Below are 17,275 nucleotides of genomic sequence, written 5' to 3'. Positions count from 1 at the left end.
TAAATTTCCATTGTTTTTCTTTTTTGTCAACAGTGCATTTATGGGAAGCCTGGTGGCTCACTGTTTACTACAGCAGCGTACACCACAATTCTTCATCATTCCCAAAATCCAGACTTTTATGATGAGGTCAGTCTGACTTACTGCTTTCTGCTACCTGTATTGTCTATAAGGCTGTGCTTGACATTGTATACAAAAACTCACTGAAACGAGAGGAGGTTTTAGCAGTCCGTGATATGGATAAATTCAGGTACTTATGCAGACAGTGGGTGCTCGATAACGTATGTACGAATAATGGGTATGCTTGGAAGTAATTCAATGATACAGGATCTACAACTGGCTGTTTACAAAAAAATTCTAAATTTACCCTAATTTATTTTGTATTGTTCTAGTTGTGATGATTGATGGGTTAAATTGCATCAAAACAGTTTACCTTGAGTACATCCATTCATCTAATATTTATAAGGAAAACCAGAAAGAAACCATAGTGTTTCACAAATTGATTTACAGCAGCTAATAGTTTAAACAGAAAAGAAACTACTTAAAGGCACTCAAATTGTTAGCATTCCTACATTTTTATGTCCCCGACTGTGAGCTTCCAATTAAACCAAACTAGTCTCATTATGCTATTAGGCCCGCCTTTGCCACTAAGCCACACCCATAGGTTATCTTATACCCCTTTCAGCAGGGCTGCAACTAAGGGGGGGATAAGGGGGCATGTGCCCCGGGCACTGGACTTGTTGGGGTGAGGAGGGGAGGTTACCAAGGTGGAGCAGCCCCAGGTAGTTGCACATGTGGGTTTGGGTTGCACGCCGGGACCTGCAGGCAGCCGCCTGCAGCCCAGCCTTGAGAGACACAGCGCAGCCATCAGTCCAATCAGAGCTTGCAGACCAGCAGCCAATCAGCAGTGGCTGTCGTTTCGTGAGCTCCAATCGGTTCACGTCGAGCACCACATTAGAATGAGTGGCGCTGACCGATCCCCAGAATGTGGCATCTCTGTACCATCCCACGCTGTCCAAGCTCGCCCACCACGCAGCCTCGGCAGGTAAAAGTAGGGAGCTGGCTTACTGGGAGATCCCATTTTAATGTGAAAGTCAGATTTTAATAGTGTTTCATCTGTCAGTTCTGGGGGGGCTGCTGTCACTGGGGGGCATTACTGTGGCATATTGTGTAAGGGGCCTTACTGTGACATAATGTGTGCACTTAATGTGTTGTAAAGGGCATTACTGTGGCATAATGTGTTGCAAGGGGCATTACTGTGTCACAAAACCACACATCGTTTTTGTGCTCTAAGTTGTTGTTTTTTTTATTGCAGTGGGGGCCCCAAATTACTGTCTTGCCCCATGTGAGAGAAATCCTAGTTTTAGCCCTGCTTTCAGACAAGACCCGGGAAATACATGGGTACTTCCCAGGTCTAACAATCCTTGAAACTCCCAGGTCTTAGTCTGAGACCCCATTTACTATACACCACAACCTGGGAAATTCTAGGGTTGGATACGTTCACACTTGAACCCGGGTCTGCCCTGGCATTTGGTGTGGATTTAAAGGGGACAAATTTTTTTTGTTCACAGTAATGACATAATATAAAAATTTGAGTTTTTAGAGTAAAGGACACAAAGATTGTTTGTTTCCAATGTTTTTTTTTTTTTTATTGACAATCAATAAATTTTTACATTACAGTATAAGAAAATTATGAATATAACCTTTATAAAGTTTTTGTCTACACAAAGACAAAATTTTCACATACAAAAGTTAAACATAAAATAATACAACTTAAATTAATTTTCTCCCCAGCCATGTGTTCCGAAAGCCTGCAGTCATCTGCAGGTGCACAGAACAGCCAATGAGAAAGTTTTCTTAAAACTCGGGTCGGATGCACTCACTAGAGCCTATCCGGGTTACACCTGGGAAAAACCATGGAACAGAGCAAGGTCATGGACCCAGGACTTTGACCCCGGTCATTTCTGTTTACACATAGCAAAAACCCAGGTTGATGCAAGCCCCGTCCAAATACCGTATATACTCGAGTATAAGCCGACCCGAATATAAGCCGAGGTACCTACTTTTACCACAAAAAACTGGGAAAACTTATTGACTCGAGTATAAGCCTAGTGTGGGAAATGGCAGCAGCTGGTAGTGCCCCCAGTAGTAATTCCCCCTGGTTGTGCCCCCAGTAGTAATCCCTCCTGGTAGTGCCCCCAGTGGTAATCCCCCCTTTTAGTGCCCCCTGTAGTAATCCCCCCCTGGTAGTGCCCCCTGTAGTAATCGCCCCCTGGTAGTGCCCCCTGTAGTCCCCCCCCCCCAGTAGAGAGAGACGTGACAAGAATAAAAAAAAAAATCACTTACCAGAAACTCCCGCTCCTGGTCCCGCCGCTGTCCGCTCCTCTGGCCGCTTTGCATGGGAGAGACGTCGTCATGACGACGTGTCTCATATCACCCACTGCGGGAGCCGGATGATGGCTCCCGCAGTGGGAGCAGCAGCAGCCGCTGAGAGTCTGACAGACTCTCAACAGCTCCTGATTACACCAAACACGCAGCTGCTGGCTCCGGCGGCTGTGTGTTTGGCAGTGTGTAGCGCTGACCGAACTCCGCTACACTTGACTCGAGTATAAGCCGAGGGGGTACTTTTTCAGCACATTTTTTGTGCTGAAAAACTCGGCTTATACTCGAGTGTATACGGTACCTGGGTTTTTGCTGTATGTCTGAAAGGGGTATAATTGAGAGAGTGTTAAGACACATGGATAAGACTGACAGAAGGGCTTCAGAAGGAGATAAGGGGATTAAGGGACAGAAACAAAATGTGTGGCACTCTAGTGAATGGAAGGCTATTGCTGTAGATTTAAACAGATTGTGAGATTGTGTTATTCATATATAATTCTATGGGGCCTATTCATGATGTTAATTATCAGGGGCCGAAAATTAACATCCTAACTCGCTGCGGCTGCCGGAGCAATTCATCATTGCTCCGGTGCGGTGACAGCTGATGCGATATCAGCTGCCCCCGCAAGTGGCTTCACTGCTCCTTTTCCTTTTGAAGTTTAGGAGATTAAAGCAATGATCTGATTGGTTTCTAAGGGCAACACCACCTTTTTTATTGGCATCAGTTCAAGAAATATCTCCCAATACATTCAGGACCTCATTCAGAGTCGGTCGTTGCGGCCGCTCAGTCGTAGGGAAAAAGGGCCGGATATGCAAATGAAGCGATCGTTAGTTGCGTCGCTAAGATGGGTTCATTAGCTGAATGACCGAGGGTAAGAAGTGGTTGTAAGACTAAATACACGCCCCCTTCTCGATCGCAATACACGTTATCTCTGGGGATATAAGGATTAATCGGGACCCATCGGAGCTGATCGCAGAGCTAAAGGCTGACCATACCATCTCTTAAGCACTATGATCTAGTCAGTGTAATAACCACCCATGTCACGTGTGCCAAGACACTACTTTGTTAATTATGCACTCCCATTAAACTCCCCTCGCATAGTCAGGCACGCCTGCGTTCGGATCTCCACACCCCCGTTCACAAGCACCTTCCCCTGTTACCACCCACAAACGGCTCATTCTGTCACTCAAACTAACGACCTGGCTGTGTTCAAAGAGAGAGCAATTTCTGATAACAGCTAGTTTGCGCACGCGCATTGCGAATTTTATGCATGTGCTGTTTAGCGAACATCGGTTGCGTACGACCGAGCGGCCGCAACAACCGACTCTGAATGAGGTCCTCAGAGTGTTGCTCAGGAAAATATTTCAGTCTGTTAAAATGTTTTAATTTATGTTTGTTGTTTTGGTATATGTCTTCTGCCTTATTTTCCTTAATATCAATAAAAAATTTACCAGCTCTGCTGTAAACTGCTTTATTTCAACTCAGTCGTTCTAGTAAACTAGCTGCCAGGTTTGGTTATTCCAACCAAGAACACTCCAGATCCCTGTCCAAGTCTCTTTGGCAGTTTTTATCATACATAAACGTTTAGACCAATTTCCAATTAAGCATTTTCCAATGACTGCCATGGAAACAAGGTAATAGTGAGATTTTATGACACCACAGAAATATTTACTTCTTCTAGACTTTTTTTTTTACTATTTGTAGTCTTCACAATTTTTAACTCCATATATTTTTTTTACTGTTTTCTTAATATGTTTAGAACAATTAAAGTGCAGTAATCAAAATACAAATGCTTTCATATTAAGTCATGCAACACATTTTTGCAAAAGCATCCATTTTATGGGTAAGTACATGCATTTGTAGGCCAAGATGGTGGCATCAGTGAGGGTGAGAAGTTTGTACTATCCAATGGGAGGAGTTTGGTGGATAAGTAGGGGCCCAGGGGAGGCATTCTTTGCTATGGGCAGAATGGGTTGCAAGTGCCCCTAGTTTTTCGAAGAAGTGAAAGAAATTAGATATTATTTAGTCGGATAGGATTATTTTGATAAAGGAGGAGAAGGTGCATTTCTAGAGGCTTTTGAGGTTACACTGGTCGGTGTACATCCTCTTCCTCCCCAGAAAGGGATATGACTTTTTCAGCAGGTTGTAAATGCCAAACTGAATTTTATCTCTGTACTTTTAACAGAGCATATTTTCCTCTTCTAGCTGCACGTTTGCATGAAGGCGAATTATCAGGCGTTCTTGGACAAATTATCTAAAAATATTCAAAAGCACAAAAGTGACACTCATATTACAGACAAACCCAATGCCCCTTCACTCTCATAAATCAGTGGAAGTACTGTATGTTGGACTGTATAATCATGTTTTACTGTTTCCAATGTACTTATGGGCACAGCCCTTTCACAGTGTTGTTTCAGGGGGGGGGGTTAAATTATACGCAATAGACGAGGTGTCCAGTTCCGGAACAGCAAATCATGCCCGCCAGCAGTGCAAATTCTCCCTGGCTCCCCATGGAGGTGCGTGGTAAAACTTCGGAAGCCGGCACTACTGTAACTGGCCAATACTGTATGTGCACAGCCAAGCATCACCGTGATGCCCGGTGACACGTTCCATAGAATTGAATTCCCCCAAAGATTGGGGAGTCGGATGTGCATCTTGGGAATTATTTAATTGCTTGTTTTTACAAATTATCAAATTTGTTATTATATTTTAAGTTACTGGAATTCTTAGTTACTGAGTCCAGGAGCTCAGACAAACCTACTAAATAAGACACAAACCTACTAATTAAAGAAGACACAAACCTATTAAAGAAGACACATACCTACTAATTAAAGAAGACACAAACCTACTAAACACAAACCTACTAAAGAAGACACAAACCTACTAAACACTAACCTACTAAAGAAGACCCAAACCTAGTAAAGAAGACACAAGCCTACTAAAGAAGACACAAACCTACTAAACACAAACCTAGTAAAGATGCAAATTAGACAAACAGACTGAGGGGACTTTTGTACTGACTCCAGTATATGTGGGTGATATGTACAGCCACAGCCATAGCTTTAATGCACAGCATAGCAGCAGCAGGTGTGCACGACAGTGATGGGATGGTGTTAAGGAAGAGGAAAGCTTGCAATGTAATGTGGTCACAAGTTCAACGCAATGTACGATCACCATTCCCCTTTCTTGTGCACCCACATCTCGAATACAAAAGTATCAAAGTTGAAATGTATGATACTACCAATATTACCATGAGAAATAATAATAAAATGCATAAATAGTCATTTTTATAGAAAGCTTTCATTGGTAATCATAAGTTTGTACAATTCCATACTCCTTATTTAAAGTGCACCCTTTGCCCACCACAATGGAAGCAGCTATTTTGCATGCTGCACCAATATTCAGGACAACATATAACAACCACTGTGAGTGCCAGTGAAATCAAACTTAGAATAAATTTATGTTGTAGGTATTTTGCATTAGGATCCTTTATTCAATAAAACTTGGTAACATGAGATTAATAGGCAATTTAACTTTTTGTAAATAGTTGTGCTTTATTTAAATGTAAGACGTATGACTTGCATAGTTGCATCTGACATCAAACACTAATAAGAACTATGGGCCTGATAATTGATTTGCATACAATTCTGTAATCTGTACCAAACTGCGCATACATTGCGGCTTAGAGAAATTGCTAGCGCTTCCGATGGACGTCACCTGGCGCTAACTGGGTATCCGCATGTAGAAGAAGCATTCTATAGACATGTTGTGCATGTGTAGTCAGCAGAGATTTATTTATTAACAGTTACTTATATAGCGCCTGCATATTCTGTTCTTTACAATTGGGATCCCTTCAATTCAGTATTTATCTCCTGCACCAAAAATAAAGCTGGTGCAAATGCAGCTGATAGTGATGGCGAGTGCTCTCAGAAGTGGGGGCTGGGGGTGGAGCGGTCACATAAGTGTACCTGACTCCAAATGCTGGCAGAGGTTCTCATGGGTTTCCTGATCGCTGAAAGCTGCTGGAATTGTGATCACATTACATGCAACTCAGATTCAAGCCCTATATGTGCTTTACAATAATAGTATAAACTGTTCACTGCTGCAAAGAACATTGTGTTTAGTATGAGGGTACATCTATAGAAACAGTGCTATACAGATCTGCACCTATATCAGTGTCTATTGTTTGTGCAGAATAGCAATCATTTTAGGTTCTGGATTATATATATCATGTTCATAAAAGCCATAATTGTGCCGGTGGTTCCAGTATCAGCTCTTTAATTTTATTGTCAATTTAATAACATGTATTTACAAGTTGTCTGGGTATCCGGTCTGAAAGTGTCTAAGGAGAGGTGTAATATTTTACATTTCAGGTGAAAATTGAGCTTCCCACTCAACTCCATGAGAAACATCACATTCTGTTTTCATTCCATCACGTCACCTGTGACATAAATGCAAAAGCTAATGCCAAAAAGAAAGAGGCACTGGAAACACCAGGTATCTTTAGAAGGATTACATTCACTGCACATTGTAACCATTTCCTGCTGCTGTGTGTTTTCATGTAGAAGTGGATACGTGGACTCACAAGGGTTCTTCATTTCCACTGCATTGAACCTCATGCGTAAGCGTGTCCATCACCCTGCACATATATAATATGGACAATGATCTTCTCATGTTTTCTATTGCTATAGTTGGGTTTGCCTGGCTGCCACTGTTTAAGAATGAACAGCTCACTTCACAAGAACACCTCATTCCTGTCGCTGCTTCTTTACCTGCAAGATACCTGAGCATGGAAGATGCTACAATTGGAAAGGTACCAATGCTCCATCAAAATCTAACATTATACATAAAGATGCATTATATATAGTTATGTTGGCATGTAAAGACAGTTGTTCTGTATTCTGACCTTTCCCACCCGTGTCAGTGGTGTTACTCCCAGAGAGTGCAACATAACACACCTACAGTCTCCAAACACTTCAGTCACTTCCCATACTCAGTCATAACATGATGAAAACACAGACACTCCATAAAAACACCTAATAACAATATCACAGCATTATCCACAACCAAATGTATAGCAGTATAGAAGAAAGGAAGCAGACAACCACACAGGGAGGCACTGGCCACATATCAGTACACAGAAGATACAAACAGTAGAGAAGAAAAGATGAGGACATCCCAAAAAGTATAATAGCAAAGATGGTAAAAAAAGGTAATGCTAAGGGTAATATATATATATATATATATATATATATATATATATTTATATAAAATCTCTATCCATACACTGTATATATAATAAAATTAAGTTCTGATAAGAGAAATAGATGGCTGAGAAACAAGAGGCATGGAGTAAGAATAGGTGAAAGAGAAGAAGAAAAAGAGTGGGGGGATCGCTGAAGAGAAAGAAGGGTGAAGAAAGAGACAGGAAGAGAGAGAGATAGAGATAGAAAAAAAACCTCCAGGCAGTGTCGGGAACAAAATCTAATATATTCACACATTCACACTTTGGAAGGAGTTCAGGATACATGTTGAGCTTCTGACACATATCTGTGGCTGCTATAATTACCTGGGAAACCACCAGGAACTTAGAAGCAAAAAAAAAAAACACCCCTGAAAAAGTAAATTACTTGACGAAACACATTGAGTATTTAAATTGGGAGTGACCTTCTACAACAAAATATATATCGCTACTAGCAGGAGCTTTTATCCGAAATGGTTTACGTAGCTGAAGATTTTAACATCATTCTTAAAGAGAGGTCCCACCAATATTATGTCATGTAAGGAAGGAATTTTAACATTGTCAATAAGAGGATTTTTGGGTACTTACTGTTGACACTGGACCATGGGGTTGTAGCTGGGACTGCAAGGAGCTAGCACTTAATTAACTCTAACTTTAACTCTAAGCTCCTCCCCTCTGCAACCCCATGACTTCAGTACAACTTCAAAAGTGCCTGGAAAGGAGAAGCAGTAACCCAGTGAAACTGTTATAATCAAAAATAAAAACAGGGGACAAACCGGTCAAAAAAAACACAACGCAACATGACTGAACATGAGGGAGGGAACGTAGTGTCCTCCAGCATGATTCAGAGAAAAGGATTCAACGGTAAGTACCCACAAATCCTCTTTTCTCTTTCATCAATGTTTCAACAGCCGCCCCTAGGGGAGGGAACGCTCAGGCTGCTAGACCGGAGAACTGTACGCCCAAAGTGGGCATCACTGGAGGCAAAAACATGAAACTTGTAAAACTGAGCGAACGTGTGAACAGAGGACCTGGTAGCTGCGTGGCAGACCTGTGCAGCCGAAGCCCCTCTGACGTGCCACCGAGGAGGTCACCCCCACCCTCGTAGAATGAGCCGACACCATGGCAAGTGCCGGTCACCCTGCATCAGAAAAGGCCCGAGAAACGACTGATCAGATTCAACGTGCGATGGTCTGCTTTGTAGCTGGCCAGCCACGCTTCTGGGCATCGTAGAGAACCAGTAGGAAATCCATCCGCCGGATTTCCAAAATCCTGTCCAAGTAGATCTGCAGGACCTGGACGACGTCCAACAGAGTCAGTTCTTCCCGGTCCCGGGAAGTCTCAGATGGGGAAAACACTGGAAAGACAATGTTCTGGTTTAAGTGGAAAGCCGAAACAACCTTCGGTTGGAACGAAGGTTCTGTTCGGAGTACCACCTTATCGTCATGAAAAATGAGGAACGGCAGTTTGCAAGAAAAAGCCCCCAACTCTGAGACACGCCGAGTTGAGGCATTGGCCATAAGAAAAAACAATTTCCACGTGTCACTAGAAATAAACCCCCCAAAAAACTTACAAAGAAAACATAAAAGTTACTCACTACAAGGGGCTGCACAGCAGCCCTCATAAATCGTGCCTCTCTCCTAAGGCATTTAAACTACACTGGAGTCATGTGGTTGCAGAGGGAAGGAGCTTAGAGTTAAAGTTACAGAGTTAATTAAGTGCCAGTTTATTGCAGTCCCTCCCAGCAACAACCCCATGATCCAGTGTCCCCCAGCATTGATGAAAGAGAAAATACTTTTTAACATTGTCAATTAAAAAATATATTGGTTGAATTTTAAAACCGAAAGGCTGATTACTTTTTATCGCATGAATTTTTGGTGCAAGGGTTTCTTCTTTAGCCACACTTACCTTGAACCATCACCAAAATGGAATAAATATAAGAATCATTATTGGGTTGGACACACTATGGGGTATATTTATCACAATCTGCATCTCAGGTGCGGATTGGCTGTGATAAATACGCCAAATATTGCAATGCGATATTTGAATACATTACATGAAAGTATCAAATATTGTATGATAAAGCTCTGGGCCTGATTCAGACACGCTCACGAGCGCATAGCGCTCGCAAGCGGGTCGATGGTGGGGTACTGCACACGCACGGCGCGTGCATGTGCAAGCCCCGGAGCGAGACAGAAATTGTCTCGCTCTGGGACTCACTACAAAAGGGGCGGCTGTTGATATTGATCGACAGCTCGCCCCGTTTTGTAGGCGGGGCGGGGGGGTGGCTAAACAAATGGAGGCGTTCCCGAAGGAACGCCTGCCATTTGTGGGAGGCACCACTGACATCACCAGTGATGTCAGTGGAGAGCTTCCTGCTCTGTTAGAGCAGGAAGCTCTCTGGGGCTTGCGACGGACGAGACCCTACCACAAGAGTCTCGTCGCAAGCCACGATGGTCGGGACCATCGCCTGGCCGCCCGCAAAAGCTGTGGGTGGTCACCCACAGCTTAGCGAGCGGCCAGCTCTGAATCAGGCCCTCTGTCCCTACAAATTCACTTCACTCACTTCTCACTGTATTGTTCACAAAAAATACAGTGAGAAGGTGTCTGCGCTTGTGCCACCAGCTCTATGCAGTAGCTGACTGGGGTCAGAGAGCAGGAGCCCGGAGACCAGCTGACTGAAGCTCCGATCACTGGTCCCTGGATGCAGGTAAGTGTTTAGGGTTTTTTTTAACTATCTTTAGACCACAAAGCTGATTACAGGGGCCAGCTCCCGACTCTGGTCTGCCTGTCAGACATAACAGCATACTTGCCTACTTTTGAAAAAGCATTTCAGGGAGATTGTGAAAGCAGCACCTATGAGCACGGCGGCAGTATAGTGGGCGTGTACAGCTACATCTGAGAGGCGGATCATAGAACTGACTTACTTCCAAATGTAAACAAACCCAAAAGCAGTTAGGGGGAGATTTAATTAAGCTTGAAGAGAGATAAAATTGGAGATAAATAGCACCAACCAATCAGCTCCTAATTGTCACTTTACAGTCTGTGTTCAAAAAATGACAGTTAGGAGCTGATTGGTTGGTGTTATTTATCTCCAATGTTAACTCTCGCCAAGCTTTATTAAATCTCCCCCTTAATGAGATCTACTTGTTGATTAAAACACACTGATACTTTTCAGAAAATGTGCCTTATAAACGGTGCAGGGAAATTATACTAATGATCCAATTTAAAAGTATATACACTGCTCAAAAAAATACAGGGAACACTTAAACAACACAATGTAACTCCAAGTCATTCACACTTCTGTGAAATCAAACTGTCCACTTAGGAAGCAACATTGATTGACAATCAATTTCACATGCTGTTGTGCAAATGGAATAGACAACAGGTGGAAATTATAGGCAATTAGCAAGACACCCCCAATAAAGGAGTGGTTCTGCATGTGGTGACCACAGACCACTTCTCAGTTCCTATGCTTTTTGGCTGATGTTTTGGTCACTTTTGAATGCTGGTGGTGCTTTCACTCTAGTGGTAGCATGAGACGGAGCCTACAACCCACACAACTGGCTCAGGTAGTGCAACTCATCCAGGATGGCACATCAATGGGAGCTGTGGCAAGAAGGTTTGCTGTGTCTGTCAGCGTAGTGTCCAGAGCATGGAGGCACTACCAAGAGACAGGCCAGTACATCAGGAGACGTGGAGGAGGCCGTAGGAGGGCAACAACCCAGCAGCAGGACCGCTACCTCCGCCTTTGTGCAAGGAGGAACAGGAGGAGCACTGCCAGAGCCCTGCAAAATGACCTCCAGCAGGCCACAAATGTGCATGTGGCTACTCAAACAGTCAGAAACAGACTCCATGAGGGTGGTATGAGGGCCCGACATCCACAGGTGGGGGTTGTGCTTACAGCCCAACACCGTGCAGGACGTTTGGCATTTGCCAGAGAACACCAAGATTGGCAAATTCGCCACTGGCGTCCTGTGCTCTTCACAGATGAAAGCAGGTTCACACTGAGCACATGTGACAGATGTGACAGAGTCTGGAGACGTCAAGGAGAACGTTCTGCTGCCTGCAACATCCTCCAGCATGACCGGTTTGGCAGTGGGTCAGTAATGGTGTGGGGTGGCATTTCTTTGGGGGGCCGCACAGCCCTCCATGTGCTCGCTAGAGATAGCCTGACTGCCATTAGGTACCGAGATGAGACCCTCAGACCCCTTGTGAGACCATATGCTGGTGCGGTTGGCCCTGGGTTCCTCCTAATGCAAGACAATGCTAGACCTCATGTGGCTCGAGTGTGTGAGCAGTTCCTGCAAGATGAAGGCATTGATGCTATGGACTGGCCCGCCCGTTCCCCAGACCTGAATCCAATTGAGCACATCCACCAATGCCACGTTGCACCACAGACTGTCCAGGAGTTGGCAGATGCTTTAGTCAAGGTCTGGGAGGAGATCCCTCAGGAGTCCATCCGCCACCTCATCAGGAGCATGCCCAGGCGTCGTAGGGAGGTCATACAGGCACGTAGAGGCCACACACACTACTGAGCCTCAGTTTGACTTGTTTTAAGGACATTAGATCAAAGTTGGAGCAGCCTGTAGTGTGTTTTTCCACTTTAATTTTGTGTGTGGCTCCAAAACCAGACCTCCATGGGTTAGTAAATTTGATTTCCAATCATAATTTTTGTGTCAGCACATTCAACTATGTAAAGAACAAAGTATTTAATAAGAATATTTCATTCATTCAGATCTAGGATGTGTTATTTTAGTCTTCCCTTTATTTTTTTGAGCAGTGTATATCTGTTTTTTTTTTTAATATAACAGCTACATAATGGGGGTAAGGAGCAATCAGGGAGATTACTAGACTCTCCAGGGAGACAGGGAAATTGCTACTATTTCAGGGTGTCTCCCTGACAATGAGGGAGAGTTGGCAAGTGTGCGTTACGGTCACATCGCTTTGGGAATAAGACGCATTTGATAAATATGTAACCATCTAAACAATAAGAAACTTACAGCATGTTGTGTGTACTGTTAAAGCAGACTTTGCCTGGCAGGGATGGTTGGCCAGTTAATATGTAGTTCCACAATAACTGGCCGCTTACCCCTCCCATTTCAGCAAACTTCAGACTACAACATCCTATTTTTTCCAGTAACTGTTTCTGAAGCTAAACATGGTATTTTACAAATGAAAAGGAGTAAGCCTATGAGCCAGCTCTGTGTCATTTAATAAGTCAATTTACAATTTATTTTGTCTTATTTTGTGTCGGCGTCATTCTTCCTTTTATATCTATTGTTCAGAACTGTAATGTTCTCAGCACTGCAGCTCCAGCTTGTTTATATGATGCACATTCATTTCCTACATCAATACTGCTTGATTGACCTTGTACTTGTTAATTCTTCATCCTAAATCTCAGCTTTGTTGTGAAACTCGTAAGTGTTTTTTAATTTGTTTTCACTTACATCTTGTACTGCTTGGACTCTGACCAATGATAACCTCATTCATGGCTAACAGATGTGAAGTCCCTTTATAAACAAGTCACTGTTCTGTAGAAAACAAGCCTACATTCAGACATGGCTCTGCCAGACATTTAAACAAAGCTTTAATAAGAATCATTTGATGGTTTTTCAGTGAGAGTTTTTGCTGTGTAAAGTGTAATGCTCCTTAAAGAGAACCTGTTGGCTACACACTATGGAGATAGCCATTTTGTGGGTTGAAGCTTTATTCATATCACTAGAAAAATCAGTGACATCCCTAAGGCATATGAAGCTAATTAAGCCTCGCAAAGCACCATCTATCCTCCTCATACATATTTTCAATTGTAATTCTACAATCCCCAGTGCTAACTAGCCTCGGTACCAATTCCATTCATGTTCCATATGGTTACGTCTTTGGTCCCTAATGGCGATTGTGTCTCTGCATATATTCTACATTAAATGCCCCCAGCAAAGGCTATCCGCACACTTATTGTCACTTGTAATCTATACAATTCCTAGTGCTGGTTTGCCTCAGTAATGCGTACAAATGTAATGTATTCAGTCCACATAACCAACTATTTCCAAACATATTCCTTGCGGTAATGTTTTCGGCCCCTAAGGTGGAATGTTCTTTCCTACTCTACATATACTCCTCGTGTAATTCCTCCAGCCCCTGATGCTAACTAATCCAGTCCTACTATGTAAAGCTTGTGTACCCTAATGATACAGGAATCACGCCCTGTGTTCACCTTGCTATAGTGCCAATAACCCTGACTTGTAAAGCCTAGTGCTGGTAGTGGAAATATTGTTGGTATTTGTCGCACAATTTTTCTATTTCCAGTTTTTGTTTAACTGGTCACCACTTTGCGAGAGGGTACTCACACATTTTTGTTATTCTTTAATTTCTTTTTTTAACAAAAAACTAAAGCTAAGTCTGCATGTATCATAGGGATCTGTGCAGCACTTCCAAACCCTGTCATTTTCGGGAGAGGAATTTTGGACAGGATCATTGTTTAAAAACTGATAGACATACATTTTTGAGACATCATCTAAAATTATGTTTAGGGAATACGGTGTTTTGGCCCCCCAAATGCCGGCAGTGCCCATCGGTTTCAATGTGCTGGTCAACTTGATGCTAGTATTTATAATACTGACAGATGTACCGTTGCACTTCTTTTTCCTTACACAAACAGCGTGAGTTGGTGTAGAGAACATGTGCCGTACTACCTCTCCCAACCTAAGAGAAAAAAATTAGTTTCAATATATTGCAGCAGTTACTACATGTAATGTATTTACAAAATAGTATGTTGTAATCTTGGGATATCATATTAGTTCACCACCAAGTCAAAAGTTTGTGAGCTCTTACATGAATGTGTTCTTGACTTGACTAAAACTATTGAATAATATATTTACTTGTCTAATAGTGACTTGCTATACATACCACATACTGTCACTTTTAAAGTAAAGTACATGATTCACATATTGTTGGCATCTCTTGCTATTGGTTATGAAATGCTTTGATTGGAAGGAGATACACCGATCAGCCATAACATTAAAACTACCTGCCTAATATTGTGTAGGTCCCCCTCGTGCTGCCAAAATAGCTCTGTCCCGTGGAGGCATGGACTCCACTAGACCTCTGAAGGTGTCGTGTGGATCCTTAAAGTTCTGTAAGTTGTGAGGTGGAGCCTCCATGGATTGGGCTTGTTTTTCCAGCACATCCCACAGATGCCCTGTCGGGTTGAGACCTGTGGAATTTGGAGGCCATGTAAACACCTTGAACTAAGTCATGTTCCTCAAACCATTTTTGCAGTGTGGCAGGAAACATTATCCTGCTGAAACAGGTCACTGACATCTGAGAGTACAGTTGCCATGAAGGGGGGTACTTAGGTAGGTGGTACATGTTTAGGTAACATCCACATGAATGCCAGGACACAAGGTTTCCTAGCAGAACATTGCCCAGAGCATCACACTGCCACCACCGGCATCATGGTACCATCTCTACCGGTGGTAAATGACACACACACACGACCATTTACATAATGTAAAAGAAAACATGATTCATCAGACCAGGCCACCTTCTTCCATTGCTCCATGGTCCAATCCTGACGCTTGCATGCCTTTGCCTGCAGCAACTGATCACCAAATCTGGGAGGAGGAGTCTGTTTACACAAGACGCCTCTTGCAGCATTAACATATTTTAGTACAGAAAAGACGCAGCTGCTGTGCTACTGTGTCCCACTTTGAATCATGCCATAGTCAGTATTAACACTTTCAGCAATTTGTGCTACACTAACTGTTTTGTAGGATAGGACCAGACTGACTATCCTTCGCTCCCCATGTGCATCAGTAAGCTTTGGGCGCCTATGATCCTGGTTCACAAGTTGTCCTTCCTTGGGCCACTTCTGATAGGTACTAACCACTGCATACTGGGAACACCCCACAATACCTGTTGTTTGGGAGATGCTCTGACCCAGTTAACTAGCCAACACAAATTGGCCCTTGAGTCACTCAGATCCTTACACTTGCCCATTTTTCCTGCTTCCAACAAATTGACATCAAGAACTGATTGTTCACTTGCTGCCCAATATATCCCACCCCCCTTGACAGGTACCATTGTAATGAGATAATAATTGTTAAGCTGGGTACACACTATACCATCACTTGCACAATATTTATTGCTCCGACGCGGATCAGAACAATATATATTGTGTGGATCGCATAGTGTGTCCGCCCGATCGCAAGTGTCCTCGAATAATTCATCACATGAGATGAACAACCACCTGCTGCTAAATGCAGCATGCTACACATTGCGCCGTCGTACACTGCATCGTGTAGTGTGTATAAACGGTGGATTGTATGATTCCATCGCATCGTGCAGTTGCTGGGTGCACACATCATGCCAAATTTGATGGAGCTAGGTACAAAACTATGGTCTTGCATAAAGAAAAAACAATTTCTCGCTTACTATATAAATGAATTATTTTGTTTCTGTATGTTTATGTCACAGCAAGCTGGAAGTGATCTCAAATGGATGGATGGAGGAAAACCACTTTTTAAAGTATCAACACTTGTTGTATCAACAGTATACACTCAGGTGAGTTCTAACACGGCAAAGCATTAGTTCTTGACAAGCATTCAAAAACAGGATTCTGAATTGTCAATGGTTTTGTTATTTTAGGAACCGTATCTGAATAACTTTTTCCAACAATGCCAAAAAAGAGAAAACGAGCTGTCCAAGTCTCCATCTCCCAACTTTATGGTCTCTTGTCAGGTACTGTTATGTCTCACTACACAATCACTTCTCATACTCTATAAAGCCACTCCTGCCCCAGTGCTGGTGATATAGGTTGGAGTTTTGCAAAGGTGGAACCATGCTCAGGTTTTATCAGCCTTGGATTTTATTACTTATACTGGGTATACACGATACAATTATCGGGGCGATTCACCTGATATCTGCAGATCACCCCGATAATTGTAGTGTGTGTGGTCGACCAATGCTATAATATCGATCAGCCGGGCATGCTGTATTGTCCGTCACTTAAGCCCAATGCATTGGGCTGTACTTCATACACACACACACGCACACAAGGGTGGTTTGATAAGCAAGGTAACAAGACCTCTCATGTGTAATGTTCTCTATTTCATTCTTCATTCTAATTTCCCACCAGGCCAGAGCAGGTAGACCACTGCTTCCCCTCACGGCCATTAGACTGCGCCTCATATCAGTCATACTGTCCCAACATCAGTTGTAATATGGTGGTCTGGCAAATACATGGTCATACATTGATGTGCGTAGTGTGTTCAGATTTCTGCGTCTAAAGGATATTGCTGTCAAAGTGAACATCTCAGTGTGTACTGTGCACAACATCGTTCATGAGCAACTGGGGTACAGGAAAAGTGTGCACAATGGGTACCGAAGCAACTTAGAAAAAAAATGTACGCCGATTTCTTTTATGCCGGGATAGATGCCTTGGTGTACCGTTGGAACAAATGCTTAGACATGTATGGGAGCTGCAGTATGTTGAAAAATAAATTGTACCAAGGCTATATAAAGTCCGCCATGGGAAATGTTATCACGTACGCGAAACTAATTGAACACGGGCCTTAGATGCATTTTTGGCCAAAAAAGACGCCCAATGCTAGCAGAGTCTCATGGGACCTGGCACACCGAGAAGAGCTTTTTGGTGT

The 17,275-nt window shown here is 43.0% G+C and overlaps 1 protein-coding gene across 1 annotated transcript in view; it reads left to right on the top strand.

The window, feature by feature from the left end:
- The window catches only part of DOCK10 (dedicator of cytokinesis 10), a 308,992-nt gene that overhangs the window by 181,702 nt on the left and 110,015 nt on the right, over nucleotides 1-17,275 (top strand). Inside the window, exons 19-23 of the mRNA XM_088446281.1 lie at nucleotides 34-126; nucleotides 6,751-6,874; nucleotides 7,069-7,190; nucleotides 16,095-16,181; nucleotides 16,266-16,358. Of these exons, the coding sequence (XP_088302407.1) occupies nucleotides 34-126; nucleotides 6,751-6,874; nucleotides 7,069-7,190; nucleotides 16,095-16,181; nucleotides 16,266-16,358 (519 nt within the window). The remainder of the gene's footprint in view (nucleotides 1-33; nucleotides 127-6,750; nucleotides 6,875-7,068; nucleotides 7,191-16,094; nucleotides 16,182-16,265; nucleotides 16,359-17,275) is intronic.

The sequence above is a fragment of the Taudactylus pleione genome, unplaced genomic scaffold (genome assembly GCF_031769625.1).
Source record: "Taudactylus pleione unplaced genomic scaffold, aTauple2 ptg000395l, whole genome shotgun sequence".
NCBI classification, from domain to species: domain Eukaryota; kingdom Metazoa; phylum Chordata; class Amphibia; order Anura; family Myobatrachidae; genus Taudactylus; species Taudactylus pleione.
The sequence above is the reverse complement of the archived record's forward strand: the minus strand, read 5'-3'. Positions and strand labels throughout refer to the sequence as shown.